The sequence below is a fragment of the Triticum dicoccoides genome, chromosome 4A (genome assembly GCF_002162155.2).
Source record: "Triticum dicoccoides isolate Atlit2015 ecotype Zavitan chromosome 4A, WEW_v2.0, whole genome shotgun sequence".
Classification (NCBI taxonomy): domain Eukaryota; kingdom Viridiplantae; phylum Streptophyta; class Magnoliopsida; order Poales; family Poaceae; genus Triticum; species Triticum dicoccoides.
In genome coordinates, this window is record NC_041386.1 from 455,102,146 (window position 1) to 455,122,892 (window position 20,747).

Here is a 20,747-nt window from a genome sequence, read left to right on the forward strand (position 1 = left end):
TGTCAATCAGATCATTCAACTAATGATGTGATCCCATTAATCAAATAACAACTCTTTGTTCATGGTTAGGAAACATAACCATCTTTGATTAACGAGCTAGTCAAGTAGAGGCATACTAGTGACACTCTGTTTGTCTATGTACTCACACATGTATTATGTTCCCGGTTAATACAATTCTAGCATGAATAATAAACATTTATCATGAAATAAGGAAATAAATAATAACTTTATTATTGCCTCTAGGGCATATTTCCTTCAGTCTCCCACTTGCACTAGAGTCAATAATCTAGATTACACAGTAATGATTCTTACACCCATGGAGTCTTGGTGCTGATCATGGTTTGCTCGTGGAAGAGGCTTAGTCAACGGGTCTGCAACATTCATATCCGTATGTATCTTGCAAATCTCTATGTCTCCCACCTGGACTAGATCCCGGATGGAATTGAAGCGTCTCTTGATGTGCTTGGTTCTCTTATGAAATCTGGATTCCTTTGCCAAGGCAATTGCACCAGTATTGTCACAAAAGATTTTCATTGGACCCGATGCACTAGGCATGACACCTAGATCGGTTATGAACTCCTTCATCCAGACTCCTTCATTTGCTGCTTCTGAAGCAGCTATGTACTCCGCTTCACATGTAGATCCCGCTACGACGCTTTGTTTAGAACTGCACCAACTGACAGCTCCACCGTTTAATGTAAACATGTATTCGGTTTGCGATTTAGAATCGTCCGGATCAGTGTCAAAGCTTGCATCAACGTAACCGTTTACGATGAGCTCTTTATCACCTCCATATATGAGAAACATATCCTTAGTCCTTTTTAGGTACTTCGGGATGTTCTTGACCGTTGTCCAGTGATCCACTCATGGATTACTTTGGTACCTCCCTGCTAAACTTATAGCAAGGCACACATCAGGTCTGGTACACAGCATTGCATACATGATAGAGCCTATGGCTGAAGCATAGGGAACATCTTTCATTTTCTCTCTATCTTCTGCAGTGGTCGGGCATTGAGTCTTACTCAACTTCACACCTTGTAACACAGGCAAGAACCCTTTCTTTGCTTGATCCATTTTGAACTTTTTCAAAATCTTGTCAAGGTATGTGCTTTGTGAAAGTCCAATTAAGCGTCTTGATCTATCTCTATAGATCTTAATGCCTAATATGTAAGCAGCTTCACCGAGGTCTTTCATTGAAAAACTCTTGTTCAAGTATCCCTTTATGCTATCCAGAAATTCTATATCATTTCCAATTAGTAATATGTCATCCACATATAATATCAGAAATGCTACAGAGCTCCCACTCACTTTCTTGTAAATACAGGCTTCTCCAAAAGTCTGTATAAAACCAAATGCTTTGATCACACTATCAAAGCGTTTATTCCAACTCCGAGAGGCTTGCACCAGTCCATAAATGGATCGCTGGAGCTTGCACACTTTGTTAGCTCCCTTTGGATCGACAAAACCTTCTGGTTGCATCATATACAACTCTTCTTCCAGAAATCCATTCAGGAATGCAGTTTTCACATCCATCTGCCAAATTTCATAATCATAAAATGCGGCAATTGCTAACATGATTCGGACAGACTTAAGCATCGCTACGGGTGAGAAGGTCTCATCGTAGTCAATCCCTTGAACTTGCCGAAAACCTTTTGCGACAAGTCGAGCTTTGTAGACAGTAATATTACCGTCAGCGTCAGTCTTCTTCTTGAAGATCCATTTATTCTCAATTGCTTGCCGATCAGCGGGCAAGTCAACCAAAGTCCATACTTTGTTCTCATACATGGATCCCATCTCAAATTTCATGGCTTCAAGCCATTTTGCGGAATCTGGGCTCACCATCGCTTCTTCATAATTCGTAGGTTCATCATGATCTAGTAGCATGACTTCCAGAACAGGATTACCGTACCACTCTGGTGCGGATCTCACTCTGGTTGATCTACGAGGTTCAGTAGTATCTTGATCTAAAGTTTCATGATCATCATCATTAGCTTCCTCACTAGTTGGTGTAGGTGTCACTGAAACAGCTTTCTGTGATGTACTACTTTCCAATAAGGGAGCAGGTACAGTTACCTCGTCAAGTTCTACTTTCCTCCCACTCACTTCTTTCGAGAGAAACTCCTTCTCCAGAAAGTTTCCGAATTTAGCAACAAAAGTCTTGCCTTCGGATCTGTGATAGAAGGTGTATCCAATAGTTTCCTTTGGATATCCTATGAAGACACATTTCTCCGATTTGGGTTCGAGCTTATCAGGTTGAAGCTTTTTCACATAAGCATTGCAGCCCCAAACTTTCAGAAACGACAACTTTGGTTTCTTGCCAAACCACAATTCATAAGGTGTCGTCTCAACGGATTTTGATGGTGCCCTAACGTGAATGCGGCCGTCTCTAGAGCGTATCCCCAAAACGATAGCGGTAAATCAGTAAGAGACATCATAGATCGCACCATATCCAGTAAAGTATGATTACGACATTCGGACACACCATTACGCTGTGGTGTTCCAGGTGGCGTGAGTTGCGAAACTATTCCGCATTGTTTCAAATGTACACCAAACTCGTAACTCAAATATTCTCCTCCACGATCAGATCGTAGAAACTTTATTTTCTTGTTACGATGATTTTCCACTTCACTCTGAAATTCTTTGAACTTTTCAAATGTTTCAGACTTATGTTTCATTTAGTAGATATACCCATATCTGCTTAAATCATCTGTGAAGGTGAGAAAATAACGATATCCGCCACGAGCCTCAATATTCATCGGACCACATACATCTGTATGTATGATTTCCAGCAAATTTGTTGCTCTCTCCATAGTACCGGAGAACGGTGTTTTAGTCATCCTGCCCATGAGGCACGGTTCGCAAGTACCAAGTGATTCATAATCAAGTGGTTCCAAAAGTCCATCAGTATGGAGTTTCTTCATGCGCTTTACACCGATATGACCTAAACGGCAGTGCCACAAATAAGTTGCACCATCATTATCAACTCTGCATCTTTTGACTTCAACATTATGAATATGTGTATCACTACTCTCGAGATTCAATAAGAATAAACCACTCTTCAAGGGTGCATGACCATAAAAGATATTACTCATATAAATAGAACAACCATTATTCTCTGATTTAAATGAATAACCGTCTCGCATTAAACAAGATCCAGATATAATGTTCATGCTCAACGCTGGCACCAAATAACAATTATTTAGGTCTAATATTAATCCCGAAGGTAGATGTAGAGGTAGCATGCCGACGCGATCACATCGACTTTGGAACCGTTTCCCACGCGCATCGTCACCTCGTCCTTAGCTAATCTTCGCTTAATCCGTAGTCCCTGTTTTGAGTTGCAAATATTAGCAACAGAACCAGTATCAAATACCCAGGTGCTACTGCGAGCATTAGTAAGGTACACATCAATAACATGTATATCGCATATACCTTTGTTCACCTTGCCATCCTTCTTATCCGCCAAATACTTGGGGCAGTTTCGCTTCCAGTGACCAGTCTGCTTGCAGTAGAAGCACTCAGTTTCAGGCTTAGGTCCAGACTTGGGTTTCTTCTCTTGAGCAGCAACTTGCTTGCCGTTCTTCTTGAAGTTCCCCTTCTTCTTCCCTTTGCCCTTTTTCTTAAAACTAGTGGTCTTGTTGACCATCAACACTTGATGCTCCTTTTTGATTTCTACCTCCGCAGCTTTCAGCATTGCGAAGAGCTCGGGAATAGTCTTATTCATCCCTTGCATATTATAGTTCATCACGAAGCTCTTGTAGCTTGGTGGCAGTGATTGGAGAATTCTGTCAATGACGCAATCATCTGGAAGATTAACTCCCAATTGAATCAAGTGATTATTATACCCAGACATTTTGAGTATATGCTCACTGACAGAACTGTTCTCCTCCATCTTGCAGCTATAGAACTTATTGGAGACTTCATATCTCTCAATCCGGGCATTTGCTTGAAATATTAACTTCAACTCCTGGAACATCTCATATGCTCCATGACGTTCAAAACGTCGTTGAAGTCCCGATTCTAAGCCGTAAAGCATGGCACACTGAACTATCGAGTAGTCATCAGCTTTGCTCTGCCAGACGTTCATAACATCTGGTGTTGCTCCAGCAGCAGGCCTGGCACCCAGCGGTGCTTCCAGGACGTAATTCTTCTGTGCAGCAATGAGGATAATCCTCAAGTTACAGACCCAATCCGTGTAATTGCTACCATCATCTTTCAACTTTTCTTTCTCAAGGAACGCATTAAAATTCAACGGAACAACAACACGAGCCATCTATCTACAATCAATATAAACAAGCAAGATACTATCAGGGACTAAGTTCATGATAAATTTAAGTTCAATTAATCATATTCTTAAGAACTCCCACTTAGATAGACATCCCTCTAATCTTCTAAGTGATCACGTGATCCAAATCAACTAAACCATGTACGATCATCACGTGAGATGGAGTAGTTTCATCGGTGAACATTACTATGTTGATCATATCTACTATATGATTCACGCTCGACCTTTCGGTCTCCGTGTTCCGAGGCCATATCTGTATATGCTTGGCTCGTCAAGTATAACCTGAGTATTCCGCGTGTGCAACTGTTTTGCACCCATTGTATTTGAACGTAGAGCCTATCACACCCGATCATCACATGGTGTCTTAGCACGAAGAACTTTCGCAACGGTGCATACTCAGGAGAACACTTCTTGATAATTTAGTGAGAGATCATCTTATAATGCTACCGTCAAACAAAGCAAGATAAGATGCATAAAAGATAAACATCACATGCAATCAATATAAGTGATATGATATGGCCATCATCATCTTGTGCCTGTGATCTCCATCTCCGAAGCAGCGTCATGATCACCATCGTCACCGGCGCGACACCTTGATCTCCATCGTAGCATCATTGTCGTCTCGCCAATCTTATGCTTCCACGACTATCTCTACCGCTTAGTGATAAAGTAAAGCATTACATCGTGATTGCATTGCATACAATAAAGCGACAACCATATGGCTCCTGCCAGTTGCCGATAACTCGGTTACAAAACATGATCATCTCATACAATAAAATTTAGCATCATGTCTTGACCATATCACATCACAACATGCCCTGCAAAAACAAGTTAGACGTCCTCTACTTTATTGTTGCAAGTTTTACGTGGCTGCTACGGGCTTAAGCAAGAACCAATCTCACCTACGCATCAAAACCACAATGATAGTTTGTCAAGTTGATGCCGTTTTAACCTTCGCAAGGACCGGGCATAGCCACACTCGGTTCAACTAAAGTTGGAGAGACTGTCGCCCGCAAGCCACCTATGTGCAAAGCACGTCGAGAGAACCGGTCTCGCGTAAGCGTACGCGTAATGTTGGTCCAGGTCGTCTCGTCCAACAATACCGCCGAACCGAAGTATGACATGCTGGTAGGCAGTATGACTTATATCGCCCACAACTCACTTGTGTTCTACTCGTGCAAATAACATCAAACCATAAAACCTAGGCTCTGATACCACTGTTGGGGAACGTAGTAATTTCAAAATTTTCCTACGCACACGCAAGATCATGGTGATGCATAGCAACGAGAGGGGAGAGTATGATCTACGTACCCTTGTAGATCGCAACGGAAGCGTTAACACAACATAGAGGAAGTAGTCGTACGTCTTCCCGATCCGACCGATCCAAGCACCGTTACTCCGGCACCTCCGAGTTCTTAGCACACGTACAGCTCGATCACGCTCTCCGGGCTCCGATCCAGCAAAGCTTCGGGGATGAGTTCCGTCAGCACGACGGCGTGGTGACGATGATGATGTTCTACCGACGCAGGGCTTCGCCTAAGCACTACAACGATATGATCGAGGTGCAATATGGTGGCAGGGGGCACCGCACACGGCTAAGGAAAGATCACGAGGATCAACTTGTGTGTCCTGGGGTGCCCCCCTGCCTCCGTATATAAAGGAGTCAAGGGGGAGGGGGCGGCCGGCCAAGGAGGGCGCGCCAGGGGAGTCCTACTCCCACCGGGAGTAGGATTCCCCCCCCCCCCTCAATCCTAGTTGGAATAGGATTCGCTGAGGGGGAAAGGAGAGAGGGGGGCCGGCCACCTCTCCTTGTCCTAATAGGACTAGGGGAGGGGGGAGGCGTGCGGCCCATCTTGGGCTGCCCCTTCTCTTTTCCACTAAAGCCCACTAAGGCCCGTATAGCTCCCGGGGGGGTTCCGGTAACCTCCCGGTACTCCGGTAAAATCCCGATTTCACCCGGAACACTTCCGATATCCAAACATAGGCTTCCAATATATCAATCTTTATGTCTCGACCATTTCGACACTCCTCGTCATGTCCGTGATCACATCCGGGACTCCGAACTAACTTCGGTACATCAAAATGCATAAACTCATAATAACTGTCATCGTAACGTTAAGCGTGCGGACCCTACGGTTCGAGACAAATCTCCGGTCAATAACCAACAGCGGGACCTGGATGCCCATATTGGCTCCTACATATTCTACGAAGATCTTTATCGGTCAGACCGCATAACAACATACGTTGTTCCCTTTGTCATCGGTATGTTACTTGCCCGAGATTCGATCGTCGGTATCCAATACCTAGTTCAATCTCGTTACCGGCAAGTCTCTTTACTCGTTCCTTAATACATCATCTCAGAACTAACATATTAGTTGTAATGCTTGCAAGGCTTATGTAATGTGCATTACCGAGAGGGCCCAGAGATACCTCTCCGACAATCGGAGTGACAAATCCTAATCTCGAAATACGCCAACCCAACATCTACCTTTGGAGACACCTGTAGTACTCCTTTATAATCACCCAGTTACGTTGTGACGTTTGGTAGCACCCAAAGTGTTCCTCCGGTAAACGGGAGTTGCATAATCTCATAGTTATAGGAACATGTATAAGTCATGAAGAAAGCAATAGCAACATACTAAATGATCGGGTGCTAAGCTAATGGAATGGGTCATGTCAATCAGATCATTCAACTAATGATGTGATCCCATTAATCAAATAACAACTCTTTGTTCATGGTTAGGAAACATAACCATCTTTGATTAACGAGCTAGTCAAGTAGAGGCATACTAGTGACACTCTGTTTGTCTATGTACTCACACATGTATTATGTTTCCGGTTAATACAATTCTAGCATGAATAATAAACATTTATCATGAAATAAGGAAATAAATAATAACTTTATTATTGCCTCTAGGGCATATTTCCTTCACCAGGCACCTGCCCGAGCGCGAGAAACTCCCTGCCGCCACCTTCCTTGGCTGTGTTTAAGGCCTGCCCGGCGCCAGCCTCTTGCAGCGGCAAGGAATGGATAGGACGCGGGGAAGCCTAGCGGTGGCGGCGCGAGATCGCCCCCGTGTCGCCCTACCGGGGCGGCGTGGGGGACCTTCCGTCACATGGCCGTTTAGCTAGGCAATCGTTTAGGTGTTTTTCTTGATAAACTCCAGCAGCTCCTTTTTCATTTCTTCTTTTCTTGCACTCATCTTTTTATGTGATGCATTCCTCTTTGAGGGTGTTCTTATAAGGCTAGTCATAGTGGGAGTAACATAGGTAGTAACATACTCCCTTCTTTCCGGTTTATAAGGCTCAATTCAAAAATCTCATCAATCAAGGTAGATGATGAGTGGTGAAATATTTTTTGTAGTTTGCAAAAGCACCTAATTAATGCTCTTATTTTCCTTAAAAAATTATGTTTACGAATGCATTAATTGCAATGCATGCATGCATAAAGTGCATGCATTGGTCAGTTTTCTCTTAATACTTGCATGCAATAATTTAATGCAACTTGAAGTCTGAACATGTGATAGGGAACAACCAAATTGAGCCTTATAAATAAAAAAACTAAAATTTTGAGATAAGCCTTATAAACCGGAAAGGAGGGAGTAGATGTCACGTAAGCAAAAACGGTGATATGGCAAGTAGTTAACGAGGAGAGTGGCAAATAAAGTAACATAATATGTTACCATCACATAGCGTTTTTCAATGCATAATGAGTCTACAAAATAATATGTATGGTGCTAGTCTAAGTTACTCTTCACTATGACTAGCCTATGCCCTTTCTAATCAAATTCATTGATTTGGTAGCTCCCCTACCAACATTGATATATTTTTTCTCTCCTCCGATGGCAAGGCACCACGCCGCGCCATGTGTTCAACCCAGAGCCTCCCATACTCGGCCAGTGACACCCGGTGTCTGCTCTTAACCCCGGTTCGTCCTTTTCACCAAAGCAGTGAAACCCGTCGCACTTCCCAAAGAAAATGTGATGTGAGCTATACTATAGTAGTAGTGCTCCACTACCACTTGTGTATAAGCGTGCTCGGCGTCTGTTTCGCTTCCCACTAGCAGTAACCTTCCTCGAGGCGCAAGGTGGAGCAGTACGACGGAGGAGCGATCAAAATCAAAAGCAAACATGACGAACAAGAAGCCTACTTGGTCCTCCTCGGCGTCCGCCTGCTCCGGGGGCTCCCGCATTGGGCTACCCTGCGCGGTGGCGAACCAGAAGAAGAAGAAGAGGGCCAGGAGCGACGCCGTCGTTGTCCCGGCGAGGGGGTCATCCGTGTACAGAGGCGTGAGCAGGTGAGCATGCACTTCTTTCTCCCCTTCTTGGTTTCATCCGGGTGGCGATCTTTGTGTTTGATTTCTGATCGAGATGTGCGTCATTGGTGGTGGTGTAGGCACTGCGCCTCGGGAAAGTACGAGGTGCACCTGTGGGACAGGCATTACCGGAGCACGGCTGAGAACAGGAGAGGCAGGCAAGGTGAGAGACACCCAGCCTTGGCTGGATCAAATCCCTTTCTTTCAGACCAGCTAGCTACCTCATTTTGCTCTATTTTGATCGTCACTTTAATTTATTCTTGCCACTTCGATGTTCTTTGATGTGCTAGCTAGCTGACGTTCTTGGTCTTTGACTAATTTGTGTTGCAATCTTGTGTTCGTCTGCCTCGGGACACCTGTGGTGAACTGGTGGTGATACGCATCCATGTCTCACCGCTTCTACTATTAGTTTATTTGGGTGAGTCAAGAAAGATCCTTTCGCTTCTTGAAAAGAAACGCTCACATACTTCTCAATGCCATGATTGACACCAACATCTAGATTGCATTGTCCCTCGCCGCTTAAGGCGCATGGTTTCGTTAAGATCACTGCTTACTCTTGTTTCTTGGCAGGAGCTTATGACACCGAAGAGGCTGCAGCTCGCACCTATGATCTCGCGGCGCTCAAGTACTGGGGTGCACAGTGCGGCGGCCTCCTCCTTAACTTCCCGGTAAGTTGTGTCTTGTCATATCATATGTCAGTACTAGTCAATACGAATACCTGTACTACTCAGCTGGCCGCTATGATTCTGTTCGACATGAGAGGACTGCCCTGCGATCGTTGCTGCAGGTGGACACGTACAAGGACGAGCTGGAGAGGATGCAACGCGTGACCAGAGAGGAGTACGTGGCCATACTCAGGCGCGACAGCAGTGGCTTCACCAGAGGCGCCTCCAAGTACAGGGGAGTAGCAAAGTATGTATGCACTCACGCCTTCCTCGAGGAGAGATTATCCTCGATCAGATCAACCACATTGACACTGCAATGACATGCCATGAGTGATCTTGCTGACATGAAGTAACTTATTGGCACTGCAGGCATCACAAGAAGGGCCGGTGGGAGGCGAGGATAGGCTGCGGTAGCGGCAGCGGCAGCGGCGGCGGCAAGAGATACCTCTACTTGGGGATATTCAGTGTGTTCTCTATCGTTCTGTCCTTGCAAGTTCGCTCTACTAGTAGTACGTTTCTGTGGCTCATCTCAAGAAACGGCACTCTGAATCTGCATGCAGTTACCCAGGAAGAGGCGGCCCGGGCCTACGACCTCGCGGCGATACAACTCCGGGGCCTCGCCGCGGTCACCAACTTCGACGTCGATTCCTACTACGTGGACCAGCAGCTGCAGCCGCCCCTCTGCAAGGTCGACCCAGACCCTGAACCGGCAGGGCAACTGCTGCTGCCCAAGGTCGAGCCCAAGGAGGAAGAGCCCGAGCCCGGGCCAGTGCTCCGGGACGACGTGGACGACGTCGACTGCGCCATCGCCGAGGTACTGCAGGCGCTCTGCATGGACCGCGCCGACTTCGAGGCCAGGTACCCGCCCCGCGGCGCGCCCGGATGGTGGCCGTCTGACGACGACTTGCGCGAGCTGCCGGCTGACGTGGGCTTCGAGGACGACATCGAGAGCGTGCTCTTCGACGCGCCGCCCGCCGCCTGAGTTTTGGTCTCCTGTCCTGCGCAGCCGCCAGCCCGCCATGCCCAGCTCGCAGGATGGTGATGGACGTGAGCTGTTTGTGCCGGTGCATTGCATGCGTGTCCGTGTCTCAGCCTCTCAGGCATGTAGGTAGGTAGTACGCGCGGTAAATAGCTGTGGGCAATGGCGAAGTGTGGTTAATTTTGGGGTGGCAGCGGCGTCATGGCCGGCCAGTAACCGCCTTGTAGCATGTGAAAGTGGCACAACTGGTGAAGGCTCCAGCATTTGGCAGTGAAACTTTGGGAATGGCTAGGGGACAGTAGACTGAACTTAAATTTAGAATCCGAGTCACTCGAGTTGTTCCTAGCCGTTGGATGGAAAAGCAACCGTCAGATCTTCGTCTCTCTGAAAATATTGTTCATGGTCGTCCTCCTCGCGACCTTTATCTGAACCGCCCTCAACCGCCAGCCTAACCGCCTGTTTCCACTATTTGTGGCCGGCTGCACTTCCGTGACCGCCTTGTCTACCCGCCCTCCCCTCAAGTGTCGTGTTGCCGCCATCCATGGCCAGCGCTCTAACCCCGGCGATGAATCGTTTTTTTTTCTTTTGACGAACTAGCACTGCCCTCTAACCCCGGCGATGAAGCTTTTTTTTTACGAACTAGCACCGCTCTCTAACCCTGGCGATGATCCTTTTGCACGTCAAGCATTATCGTTCAAATCCACATGGTATGTGCGTCCCCGTCCAAAGGAGAAATGAGAACAGGACAATTTCTTTTGAAATGCGGTCTGTCAGAGCCTGATTCATTAAAATGATAGAATAGAGTTGCCCGGTTAATTAACGAAAATCCAAGCAAAAACCGTTACGACAAGCCCACGCAGAAGGGCAAGCGGCCACCCTGGCACCAACAAGACCGCAAACACCGCTGAAAAGAGGACACCATCGAGGTAGCCTACAATGTCATTGTCATCACCTCTCCTCGAGCAGGTGACTCCGACTTCGCCGTTAACGACCCATCAAGACTCCTCTGAACGAACGACACACGAGGACCTCATCAGCCATAGCCAAACAATCAACTGTAGACGTCGAGGACAAGCAGCTTTGATTTTGCTGATGCGCTTCACTGGAGAAAGTTGCAAGCCTTGCACCGACTTGGTCCAGTTCAACCTCCGAAGAGCGCCGTCCAATGAAACCACCCTCATGGAGTCACTGTTAACGCATAGGCCCGCCACACGCAGGTCCGACTTCTCTGTCACATGGAGAAACAAACATAGGCACACCCATTGGCAAACGAAACCGTCGACATTAGAAGGTCAAGCCGCGACCCAGCTCCACACACCATCATCGTCGTCGCCGCACAGTCGCAACGCCAACCACTCGCATCACCTGTTGGGAACCTACCAACCATGATGTTGAGCGCGTCCAGCCCAAGAAAAGCGCGGAGAAGAATCACCGGTCTCCAAAGCAACGTCCCAAAGGGGAAAACGCCGCGGGGACGAGGTCGTTTCCCGACCCAGATGGGTCTAGACTTTCGTCCGAAGAACCAGATTCAGGAATGAAGCGTGTCTAAGAAGCTCCACGGCAACGCGTACATAGTGGGGAGTAACTTATACTAGTGTCATGTACATGATATCGTGGTGCTTAATTAATTGACTCAAGGAATTGAGGTCGACGCATGCACCATACTAGCACCTCCATGATCGATGATAAACTTCTGCAAGGGACCTGCACGCGTACAAAACACGGAGGATCCAAATGTGTGTGCTGCACAAAAATGACGCGGAAACTAAGGCGTCGTTGCTGACACACTTCTCCATCGCTGCCAACCTGTTGTCTTGTGTTCGCTCGCCGCGTATATATATATACACCCACCATATTATCCATCAACGGCATCAGGGCACACAAATCAAGCTCCCAGCTCCCAGCTCAGCTAGTTGACTACCTGCAAATTTGGTGACAAGGTTGCTAGGTGGATGAACAGTCACTCGACCATGGTGGTACCGTCGGTGTTCGCCGCCTTCGACAAGGACGGCGACCGCAAGGTGTCCGTGTCCGAGCTGCGCTGCTGCATGGCGGCGTCCTTGGGCGAGGACATATCCGAGGAGGAGGTGGCCGTGGTCCTCGCGGCGGCGGATGCCGACGGTGACGGGCTGCTAAACCAAGAAGAGTTCTCGAGGCTAGCCGCCGGTGCCCATGAAGAGGACGACGTGAGGCGAAGATGCCTGAGGGAGGCGTTCGGGATGTACGCGTCGTCCTCCACGGAAGACACGACAACGACGATGATTACGCCAGCGAGCCTGAGGCGGACCCTGAGCAGACTGGGGTCGCACGAGCTGGGCGTGGAGGAGTGCAGGGCAATGATCTGCAGGTTCGACCTCGATGGCGACGGCAAACTCTCGTTCGACGAGTTCCGGGTCATGATGATGGCCTGATCATCGACTCTCTTCTTGGCATTTTTCTAGACAGATATAATGTTCAATTAATTCATCGATCACATATGTATGTACAATCATGTGTTCATTCATTCATTGTTTTGCCCGCAGATCGCTAGTAGGAGTATGTTATAGTAGTAGCTGTCCACATGAAAAGATAATATATATGCAATCTCCTTGAAATAGGCTTTTGCCCCGCTTTATAAATAAAGCAACTGTTCATACAACCAGCATTCGAATCTCTGATCAAGAATGACGGCTAGGGCAACAACATAATCATACCCAAAAAACATAAGAAAAATAATAAGAAAAAAAACACATAGTGGCTGCCGCCAAGCGGCCCTACGAAGACGACAGTCGACGCGTTGTAGCCAGAAGCGCATCCATCATGAGGCCGAAACGATCACGGTTACGCTACCTCAAGAGTGGATGCCGATGTTGCAGAAAAGTCCATAACATCGCCGTAAAGATAAGACAGAATTAGTGAGAATATCTCGTATAGTTTGTGGCCTTGATCTGGAGGAACTCCACGAGGTCCAGGGCCTCACAATCGGCCCCAGTGCCTCGCGAACAAACGTCCAGAGGACCTGCGTCGCTGTACAGGAGAATAGGATATGTGTCCCATTCTCCGGTATCACGCATAAGGGGCACAAGCCATCACCTCGGCCATGTCACTTAAGTACCACAGTCTCTGAAAGGATGCGGTCGCGTAATAGCTGCTACACAAAGATCTTAATCTTCAAGAGCAAAGGGCCTTTCCACAGGGGAGAAAGCCATGGGGTGGCAGCTGACTGGCATAAAGCATGGTATGTCATGCTCATCGAAAACTCCGCCGCGGAGATAGCCGCCAAGACACGGTGTCCGATAGCCTGGTAACACCAGTGGTAGGGCCGCTCGGAATCTAGTCCAATTGTCACTCTCTGCCTGCCCAAAAGTACGACGGAACCGAATATTGCATTGTCTAGAATGGAAGGCCCTGGACATAATTAATAGCGGGTCCGCACAAATCGAGAACAAGTCAGCGAAACTCACTTTGAGTGGCTCATTATCCAACCAGGGGTTCGGCAAAAATTGGGTTCCATCCCCATTTCTTGTGGAGATGGAATCCCTAGATGGATGTCCTCCTTGATCCTTTGGATGGATCTCCAGAACTGTGACCCTCCCAAGCGGGAGCACACCTTGAGAGGCTCACCCCTAAAGTATTTTTCCTGAATGAGCTGTAACCATAGGCCGCCCTCACCACGTAGTATCCGCCAAACCCAGCGCAGCATTAGCATGACGTTCATGCGGTGGGAAGCCATAATGCCGAGGCCACCACGGTGCTTGGGCATACATATGTCCGCCCACTTGACCATGTGATACTTTTGGCGTCCATTAGCTGCCTGCCAGAAGAACCTAGCGAGCTCCTTATCGAAAGAGCTATGAATGCCCTCTGGCAATATATACAACCCCATGTACATGAGGAGGCTCGCTAGGTTAGCACTGATAAGGACCGATTTTCTCCTTGTGGAGGCAAACCGCCTACGCCAGGGCTCGGCCCAGGATGCTACTCGTCCCACCAAAGGGTCAAAGGCACTCATCAATATCTTCGAGTCAGCCATCGGCATTCCTGTTGGGCAACGTAGCAGAAATTCAAAATTTTCCTACGTGTCACCAAGATCTATCCATGGAGAGACCAGCAACGAGGGGAAGGAGAGTGCATCTACATACCCTTGTAGATCGCTAAGCGGAAGCGTTTAAAAGAACGGGGTTGATGGAGTCGTACTCGTCGTGATCCAAATCACCGATGATCCTAGTGCCGAACGGACGGCACCTCCGTGTTCAACACACGTACAGCCCGGTGACGTCTCCCATGCCTTGATCCAACAAGAAGAGAGGGAGAGGTTGAGGAAGACTCCATCCAGCAGCAGCACAACGGCATGGTGGTGGTGGAGGAGCGTGGTGATCCAGCAGAGCTTCGCCAAGCACCGCGAGATATGAGGAGGGAAGAGGTAGGGCTGCGCCAGGGAGAGATCAAATCGTCTTCTATTGGGCAGCCCCAAAACTCAACTATTTATAGGAGGAGGGAAGGAGGGTGCGCCCCCTCTAGGGTTCCCACCCCTAGAGGGGCGGCAGCCCTAGATGGAGGGGGGCGGCCAAGAGGGGGAGAGGGGGGCGCGCCCTAGGGTGGGCCTTAGGCCCATCTGCGCCTAGAGTTTCCCCCTTCTCCTCCTAGCTGCGCCCTGGGCTTTGTGGGAGGCGCACCAGCCCATTCAGGGGCTGGTCCCTTCCCACTCTTGGCCCATGCAAGCCTCCGGGGCTGGTGGCCCCACTTGGTGGACCCCCGGGACCCTCCCGGTGGTCCCGGTACGTTACCGATAAAACCCGAAACTTTTCCGGTGACCAAAACAGGACTTCTCATATATAAATTTTACCTCCGGACCATTTCGGAACTCCTCGTGACGTCCGGGATCTCATCCGGGACTCCGAACAACATTCGGTAACCACATAAAAACTTTCTTTATAACCCTAGCGTCATCGAACCTTAAGTGTGTAGACCCTACGGGTTCGAGAACCATGCAGACATGACCGAGACGTTCTCCGGTCAATAACCAATAGCGGGATCTGGATACCCATGTTGGCTCCCACATGTTCCACGATGATCTCATCGGATGAACCACGATGTCAAGGACTTAATCAATCTCGTATGCAATTCCCTTTGTCTATCGGTACGATACTTGCCCGAGATTCGATCGTCGGTATCCCGATACCTTGTTCAATCTCGTTACCGGCAAGTCTCTTTACTCATTCTGTAACACATCATCCCGTGATCAACTCCTTGATCACATTGTGCACATTATGATGATGTCCTACCGAGTGGGCCCAGAGATACCTCTTCGTTTACACGGAGTGACAAATCCCAGTCTCGATTCGTGCCAACCCAACAGACACTTTCGGAGATACCTGTAGTGTACCTTTATAGCCACCCAGTTATGTTGTGACGTTTGGCACACCCAAAGCACTCCTACGGTATCCGGGAGTTGCACAATCTCATGGTCTAAGAAAATGATACTTGACATTAGAAAAGCTTTAGCATACGAACTACATGATCTTGTGCTAGGCTTAGGATTGGGTCTTGTCCATCACATCATTCTCCTAATGATGTGATCCCGTTATCAACGACATCCAATGTTCATGGTCAGGAAACCGTAACCATCTATTGATCAACAACTAGAGGCTTACTAGGGACATGGTGTTGTCTATGTATCCACACATGTATCTGAGTTTCCTATCGATACAATTCTAGCATGGATAATAAACGATTATCATGAACAAGGAAATATAATAATAACCAATTTATTATTGCCTCTAGGGCATATTTCCAACAGTTCCCAAATATGTTATAGGGAATGAGGTCAATCTGCAGTTTGGGTTCTCCATAATCCGTTGTTGTTCCTCCGCTAGAAATCCCAAGACATTGACCTCACTCGATCTTATCAAAATTAATCTTTAGTCCTAACATAGCCTCAAAACAGAAGCGTGGAAATTTAAGATTCACGATATCGAGGTCTGACTCCTCCACCATAATCATGCTGTTGTCAGCATATTGTAAGTGGGTGACCCCTCCACCAAGAATCAAGTGACCAACTACCCCGGAGAGGTGACCTGCCATCCTAACTTTATCCATGGTGCTTGCTAACACATCAACGGCGAGCTTGAAGAGAAGCGAGGAAATCGGATCCCCTTGCTTCACTCTTGCAGAGGACATAAAGAATGATCCCACCTCGTCATTAATATTAATATTATTTTTGCTACATATAATTTATATTTTAATAGTGAAAAATATTATTAGAATATAACCTAAAATACGAGAGAACTAGTAAACCAGGACGTAGATAAGACTCAGCAGAGATGAACATGAAGGTGACCAATGTGTGATGCATTAATATCATCCGTATCGTAGCACATGTAAAATGTTCATCAAATTAAGTGGGAACTAGTTACTCCAAACACGTGTTAAATGGAATCTCGGTCCACCTTCTGAAACATATCTCACGCATACTTGAAAGACCCAGACGAAGACCGAAAAAATAATTACATTGGAGTAAAAAAATAATTTCATGAAAGCACCTCACGAAATTTATTTAACCATATGTATAGAGGTAGAAATATTTTTTTTAGTTTTCACTCGTTTGTCACTCACAGATAGATCAGCCAATAGGATTATTTGACTTAACCACCTACCTACCATGTCAAGTAGGCTATGAAATAATGATGATCAATCGACATGAGGTGTACGTTCCGTCGGGAATAGAAATGAGAAGATAGCACAATGCCGCGTCATATCCATGCGAGATTACGAGAATCCCGCATGAGAGCAATCATCTTAGTTGACAGAAATGACATGAAAATAATATACTCCCTTCGTTACTAAATACAAGTTTTGTTAGATATTTTAAATGGATTACAATATACGAATGTATGTAGATATATTTTAGAGTATAGATTCACTCATTTTGTTTCATATGTAGCCATTTGTTAGAATCTCTAAAAAGAATTATACTCCCTCCGTTTCAAAATATAGCGCGTCTTCGGTTTCCGTGCTTCAACTTTGACCATTAATTTAATCAACAAGACCGAATGCGGCGGGCGAAAAAATTATACCAATAAATTCGTATTCAAAAAAAGTTTTTAATTATATAATTTTTGATCCCGCCGCAGTCGGTCTCGTGGGTTAAATTTATGGTCAAAGTTGAACCTCGAAAAGCGTGGGCGCGCTATATTTTGGAACGGAGGGAGTACTTAAGAACGGAGGGAGTATTATCCTTGCTGGAAAGAACATGGAAATAAGCCATCGATGAGGAAGGGGGAGTAACCGGACCTGCCTACAGGCCAGCATTTACTACTCCCTTTGTTCAGAAATATAGTATGTTCTATTATTTTTTTTGTAATTACTCCCTTTGTTCAGAAATATAATATGTTCTAATTTTTTGTAATCAGATGTATATGGACATGTTTTAGTGTGTTTATTCACTTATTTCATTCTCCATGTAATTTATATTAAAATATTCGAAACATATTATATTTGTGAACGGGGGGAGTATAGGTTTAGGATCTAGTATCCAGGATTTCACCATCTAGCATCGTTGCCTATGTCATAGTGAATAAGTCTGCTTCGAATTTGTCCCCAACACAGCGATCTCCTTCAAGGTTAGTGATGGATTTGAGGTTTAGGGTTTCAACAAATAAATTTGCTCTGGATCTTGCCCCGGCGCGACAGACTCCTCCTAGATTGGTAGTGGATTTGGGAGTTAAGGGTTTTGACTAAAGGTGGTGCGGCGCCGGTGGTGCTCTCAGTGCGGATTTTTATTCACCATCTTCGCTATCGGGGTAGTGCGCTTTGGCGCCGCTATGGAACCTAGGAGATTGAAAGAGAGTGGTTGCTCGCAGGTAGCACCAGCGGTGAGCTGGAAGGCAAAGGGACAAGAGCTGGGAGCATGCAAATCTGGATCCTTCTGATTCGATGGTGCGGATGCAGCCTAGTAAAGATCGGTGACTTCCGGTTGCATGTGTGCATCTACTTTGTTGTTTCAGGAGTGGCGTGCAAATCTAGCGAGTGAAATACGACGCATCATCGTCATATGGGGGATGAAGATATAGGAATCCCAAGGGCGGGTATGTGATTTTCATTTACCCGAACAGTCTTTTTTCTAATATTGGTATTCATGGATGAGGATTTGAAGCTCTCGGGTGCTCCAACCCCCTATATGAATATAGGATTCAAAAAAATACCTGATTTTTTTAAAAAAAATCTAGAATTTTTTCATATCAAACCTGGGTGCCCGATCTACTTTCATGTGAAGTTTCGTGAAGAAATGGCATATGTAGTATTCTCAGTAAATGAATCAAATAATTTCTATGTGTAGAAAAACTATTTGGATGGATCGTAGATCGGACTGTATTTTCTTCGCCACGGATATCATGCATGTCATTCTTAACGAAACTAAACATGGGAGTAGAATGGGCACCCAGGTTTTATGTCCCAAAAATCCAATGTTTTTTAAGTTTCCTGGTATTTTTTGAATTTAATATTGACATAGGGGGTGCGTGTAGCACCAGAAGCTCCCGTGTATTTTTCCTAGTATTCATCTATTAATATATAGTTGTTGCCTTGTCACACACCATTCTGGCCTTGACCTTGCCTTTACTTTCATCACGTAAGAAACACGATATTGATCGATTCATAAGTCTAATGGGCTGACGCGCAATGCATGACATCCCTTGAGGCGTCATTAGTAAACTGTCTAGAAGCGGTAATCACCAAATTCCTTGTGTACACAAAAGCGAGCTAAGCTTAGGTTCTTTGTAGCAGAACCAGCCCATTGAAAATCAAGTCGTAGATCTGACACTAATGCTTGCATATTTTTTGAATTTATTTTAAACTTTTCAGTACTATTTTTCAATGGTATGACATGCTTATCGACTATGAGGTACATGTGACGACTTTATCAATCTCAAGATTTGCTGAATCGGTGGCTCCAAGGTACTAATAAAGGTAGAGTTTGCGTGCTTTTATTCATAAGAGTGAGAGTGTGGTGCATGTTGTGAGCATATATGTATATGTTGTGTTCCTTAAAACGAAGTAAATTTCTTGTAAGGTAGTTGACACGCAAAAAGAATTTTCGGTGTCACGCCTTTTAAAATTTGATTCATTTTATTAAAATGAAGAATATAATTGTTTGATAAATTAGCAGAAAACCAGAGAAATTTGTTACAACACGTCCGTAAGACGGGAATTCGGCCGACCTGACCACCCACAAGATCCACACACATTGTCATAGAGAACTAGTGGATGGGGCGCGCCTCCTGAGGTGTGACTCTGCGCACTTTTCTTGCCATTGGACTTCTTAACGTGTTTGTACAGTGCAAACGTGATTTCTTTCTTGCAGGGACAGCGCACTTCTGTCAGTGGCTAAGAATGTATAGCAAATTAACAGTGATTCTGGAGTGATGCACATGTGCGCACATTTACAAATGGAGTATCTGTTCAACTACAATTTACATAGTAGTGACTAAGTATCCCTTGAACTACAATTTACATGGTAGGGACCGCTCTAATTAGTCCTGGCTATTTGATTAAGATTAGCATAGAATCCACTCAGCACTCGACTTGAATAACCATGAAAAGCAGGTACTAATCATCTTTGAATCCTGCAAAAAATGTTATCTTGTAAAATGGAAATCAATTAAGTCATACTGCTTTTGTATTACAATTAGAAAAGCCAAAGTAACACACTCTAAATTACATATTACAGAGAAAGAGTGAATGTGTATCTTACTGATCCAAATGAACATGCTACAATATCAGACGTGCACAAAAAAGGGTAAGCAGCAGAATAGGTCAGTGCATTCTAACTGTATGTATAGGTTGTGTGACAGACGACACCATCTATCAGAATATCAAGTCATGTTACCAGGCAAGTGTATCAGTAATTTGTGTTATTGCTTCTAATCAACCAGACATTATGATCAGCAGCTTTTGAGGTTGTAAAAAGGGAAAGTAATATACATTAGGTAGCTATACATCTTGCCAAATCATCAAGACGCTAGTGAGGGCAAGTGATTCCTAAATTCAGAGCTACATTTTTTTTACTGCCAAACAATTTTTTGCTTAAAGAGGGATGTTCTAAATTGCATCAGAACTTGAAAGCACATCAGATACTAATTAGTACAACAACAATATCAACCAGTATAGATGGCATATTAGATATACTCCCCCCGTTCAGAATTACTTGTCACCACAATGGATGTATCTAGAACTAAAATACATCTAGATACATCCATTTCAATGACGAGTATTTCCGAACGGAGGGAGTAGGAATTTATCTATTTATCAACTAATTAGCAATTGGCGTGATATAGGAATTTACGTATTCATCAAAGACTAATTAGTAAGGCAAGAACATCAAGCAGCAGATGACGTGTTTGATATAGAAATTTATCTATTCATCAACAAATTAGCGTGATCCTGGAGAGACAGAGTAGCATTATTGTATGGTAGGGCGTGTTATATTTAAACTGCAAAATGCAATGAAATAATCGATCAAATAAA

The 20,747-nt window shown here is 45.6% G+C and overlaps 2 protein-coding genes and 1 long non-coding RNA gene across 5 annotated transcripts in view; 2 read left to right on the forward strand and 1 right to left on the reverse strand.

The window, feature by feature from the left end:
- The first annotated feature begins 8,415 nt into the window (after positions 1–8,415).
- On the forward strand, positions 8,416–10,247 carry LOC119288961 (AP2-like ethylene-responsive transcription factor At1g16060). Its single transcript, XM_037568420.1, has 5 exons — positions 8,416–8,582; positions 8,681–8,763; positions 9,171–9,268; positions 9,388–9,512; positions 9,635–10,247. The coding sequence occupies exons 1-5, from the start codon at positions 8,416–8,418 to the stop codon at positions 10,245–10,247; spliced, it is 1,086 nt and encodes a 361-aa protein (XP_037424317.1).
- Positions 10,248–12,129: 1,882 nt separating this feature from the next.
- Positions 12,130–12,823, forward strand: LOC119288962 (probable calcium-binding protein CML25/26). The gene has a single exon (XM_037568421.1). The coding sequence runs from the start codon at positions 12,197–12,199 to the stop codon at positions 12,653–12,655; it is 459 nt and encodes a 152-aa protein (XP_037424318.1). The 5' UTR covers positions 12,130–12,196; the 3' UTR covers positions 12,656–12,823.
- Positions 12,824–19,554: 6,731 nt separating this feature from the next.
- Positions 19,555–20,747, reverse strand: part of LOC119286147 — a 4,791-nt gene continuing 3,598 nt past the window's right edge. For all 3 annotated transcript variants that reach the window (XR_005140286.1, XR_005140287.1, XR_005140285.1), the window contains one exon: positions 19,555–19,846. This is a non-coding gene — a long non-coding RNA (uncharacterized LOC119286147). The remainder of the gene's footprint in view (positions 19,847–20,747) is intronic.

Excerpts from the sequence above, each read along its gene's own strand:
- LOC119288962 (XM_037568421.1), top strand. The coding sequence starts at position 12,197 with ATGAACAGTCACTCGACCATGGTGGTACCGTCGGTGTTCGCCGCCTTC.
- LOC119288961 (XM_037568420.1), top strand. The coding sequence starts at position 8,416 with ATGACGAACAAGAAGCCTACTTGGTCCTCCTCGGCGTCCGCCTGCTCC. Across the intron at positions 8,583-8,680 it reads GTGTACAGAGGCGTGAGCAG|GCACTGCGCCTCGGGAAAGT; the intron begins GTGAGCATGCAC and ends GTGGTGGTGTAG. Across the intron at positions 8,764-9,170 it reads GAACAGGAGAGGCAGGCAAG|GAGCTTATGACACCGAAGAG; the intron begins GTGAGAGACACC and ends GTTTCTTGGCAG.